Source organism: Clupea harengus, chromosome 4 (assembly GCF_900700415.2).
Source record: "Clupea harengus chromosome 4, Ch_v2.0.2, whole genome shotgun sequence".
NCBI lineage: Eukaryota > Metazoa > Chordata > Actinopteri > Clupeiformes > Clupeidae > Clupea > Clupea harengus.
The window spans coordinates 31,565,664-31,568,163 of record NC_045155.1 but is presented as its reverse complement, the minus strand read 5'-3'; the positions used below and the strand labels follow the sequence as shown (position 1 = coordinate 31,568,163).

General features: G+C 48.2%; 1 protein-coding gene across 2 annotated transcripts in view; it reads right to left on the bottom strand.

The window, feature by feature from the left end:
- LOC105912330 (protein kinase C zeta type-like) overlaps window positions 1-2,500 on the bottom strand; it is a 54,334-nt gene that overhangs the window by 31,497 nt on the left and 20,337 nt on the right. For both annotated transcript variants that reach the window (XM_042707706.1, XM_031565626.2), the window contains 2 exons: window positions 2,093-2,180; window positions 979-1,098 (listed from right to left, as the gene is read on the bottom strand). In XM_042707706.1, coding sequence (XP_042563640.1) covers window positions 979-1,098; window positions 2,093-2,180 — 208 coding nt within the window. The remainder of the gene's footprint in view (window positions 1-978; window positions 1,099-2,092; window positions 2,181-2,500) is intronic.

Here is a 2,500-nt window from a genome sequence, read left to right as displayed (position 1 = left end):
ACACAGACACAAGGACATGGACAATTCCAATTCAATTCAAACACACACGAAGACACACACACACACAAATACACACAGTGAGATGTGCACGTGCAGATTTGCACACGTGCACACAGACAGAGAGACACACAGGCAGGCAGGCAGACAGAGAGACACACAAACACACACACACACACACACACACACACACACACACACACACACAGACTGTTCTGAGCACTATGGCACAGTCTCCTGCTCCCCGGAGAGGGAAAAGGCGTTACGGAATGTGTGTGAAAAGTTGGCATGCCTTCACGTGCCGGTACATTCTCCCAGAAAAGGAGACAGCGCTGGGTTGCCAGGACGACGAGCAGCGTGTGTAAAACTGCCGCGGAGCAGTCCGAGGCATTTCATGTTTATTCACTTGGGTTTCATAGAAATTAACTCAAGGTGCTTTTTCTGTATGTTTACTGCACATACAAGTGTATTCATGTGTCGGTTAGAATCGGCGTTTGACAATGTGCATTGGTATTTGTGTGTGTGTGTGTGTGTGTGTGTGTGTGTGTGTGTGTGTGTGTGATTGTGCTTGTGTGAGTGTGTGGGTGTATTGGCAGTTGTGTGCAGTGCTCCTGTGTGTGTGTGTGTCTGTGTCTCTTGGGCTCACCTTAGAAGAGTATGTGAGTTTGTGTGTGTGTGTGTGTTTGTTTGTGTATGTGTGTGTGTGTGTGTCTGTCTGTGCATGAGTGTGTGTGTGTAATGGTGCTTTGTACATCTCCTGTGCTGACCTTGGACGAGTGTGTCCATATGAGTGTGTGTGTGTGTGTGTGTGTGTGTGTGTGTGCGCACATGTGTTAGTGAGAGCATATTGGTGTTGTGTTTGTGAGTTATGTGTAGGTGTGTGCTTTGTGAAGGTGGTGTTTTGATGTGTGTGTGTGTGTGTGTGTGTGTGTGTGTGTGTGTGTGTGTGTGTGTGTGTGTGTGTGTGTTTCCTGGGCTCACCTTGGAAGAGGTACTCCTCCGTGTTCATGTCTGGATTGTCGGTGATGATGTCGAACGGAGATCTGCCAGCCATCATCTCAAACATCAACACACCCAGAGCCCACCAGTCTACACTAAAGCCTGAGAGAGAGACAGAGAGAGAGAGAGAGAGAGAGAGAGAGATAGAGAGAGACAGGGAGAGGGATGGAGAGATGGAGAGACAGGGAGAGAAAGAAAAAAAGAGTGAGAAAGAAAGGGAGAGAGAGGTAGAGAGAAAGAGTGAGAGAGAGAGAGAGAGTGTGAGGGAGAGAGAAGTAGGGGGAGGAATGAGGAGAGAGTTGAAAGAGAGATGGAGAGAGGGAGAGAAGGGGAGGAAGGGGAGGAAGATCAAGGGTGACAGACAGACAGAGGAAAATAAAGAGAAAAAGACAGAGGGAGAGCGTCAGAGGGGAAAAAGAGAAAGACAAATAGGAGAGAAAGAGAGAAAAGCAGACGCACACACACACACACACACACACACACACACACGCACACGCACTCGCACACGCACACGCACACGCACACGCACACGCACACGCACACGCACACACACACACACACGCACACGCACACGCACACGCACACGCACACGCACACGCACACGCACACACACACGCAAACACATCTGATAATGAGCACTGTGAACATCAAGGCCTTCCCTGGTGTGCATATGTGAGGGGCCTGTGTCATCAGCAAGGCTAAATATTTCACTAAATATCACAAACATGTCATTCCACAAACACACAGCCTCCAACTCTGCCCTGCTGGCCTGTTTCCCCATGCTCTCTGAAGTCTCTTTGTGTGTGTGTGTGTGTGTGTGTGTGTGTGTGTGTGTGTGTTGTGTGAGTGCCTTACCTAGTCCTTCCCCCAAGGGCTATCGAGGCAATGTGGTGTGTGTGGAGTGGGGGGGGGGGATTATATTCCCCCCGAAGGATTTTACAGGCAATGCTCTGTGCATGTGTGAGTGTGAGTGTGCATAGTTGTCTTGTGTGTGTGTGTGTGTGTGTGTGTGGTAAAGAGTTCCTTTGGTGTTGATGTGCGTGTGTTTCCTTTAGTGTGTGTGTGTGTGTGTGTGTGTGTGTGTGTGTAGACCCACCGTAGTCCTCTCCCCTCAGAATCTCGGGGGCGATGTAGTTGGGCGTTCCACAGAAGGTGCTGGTGGTGTCTCCAGGTCGGATCCCCTCCTGAGCACAGAACACCAGAACAGAACAGAACAGAACAGAACCCATTTCAGGATCATCCCTCAGAGAAGAACCCACATCACTTTAATCAATTACAGTAGAACCTCTTTCATTTTCATCGGTTCTATTTATCCTGATGTATACACTATTTAATATGGGTCCATAATTGTTTTGACTTTAGTATCATCAGCGATGTCTATTAATCCGGATGGATTTCATATGGGTCCATCCAGTACTTTTTGACCGGGAACATATAGTGTCCAGTAAATCATGTCCTTGTTTTGTCAATATAGATTTATTTGACCATGATACGTATGTCAACT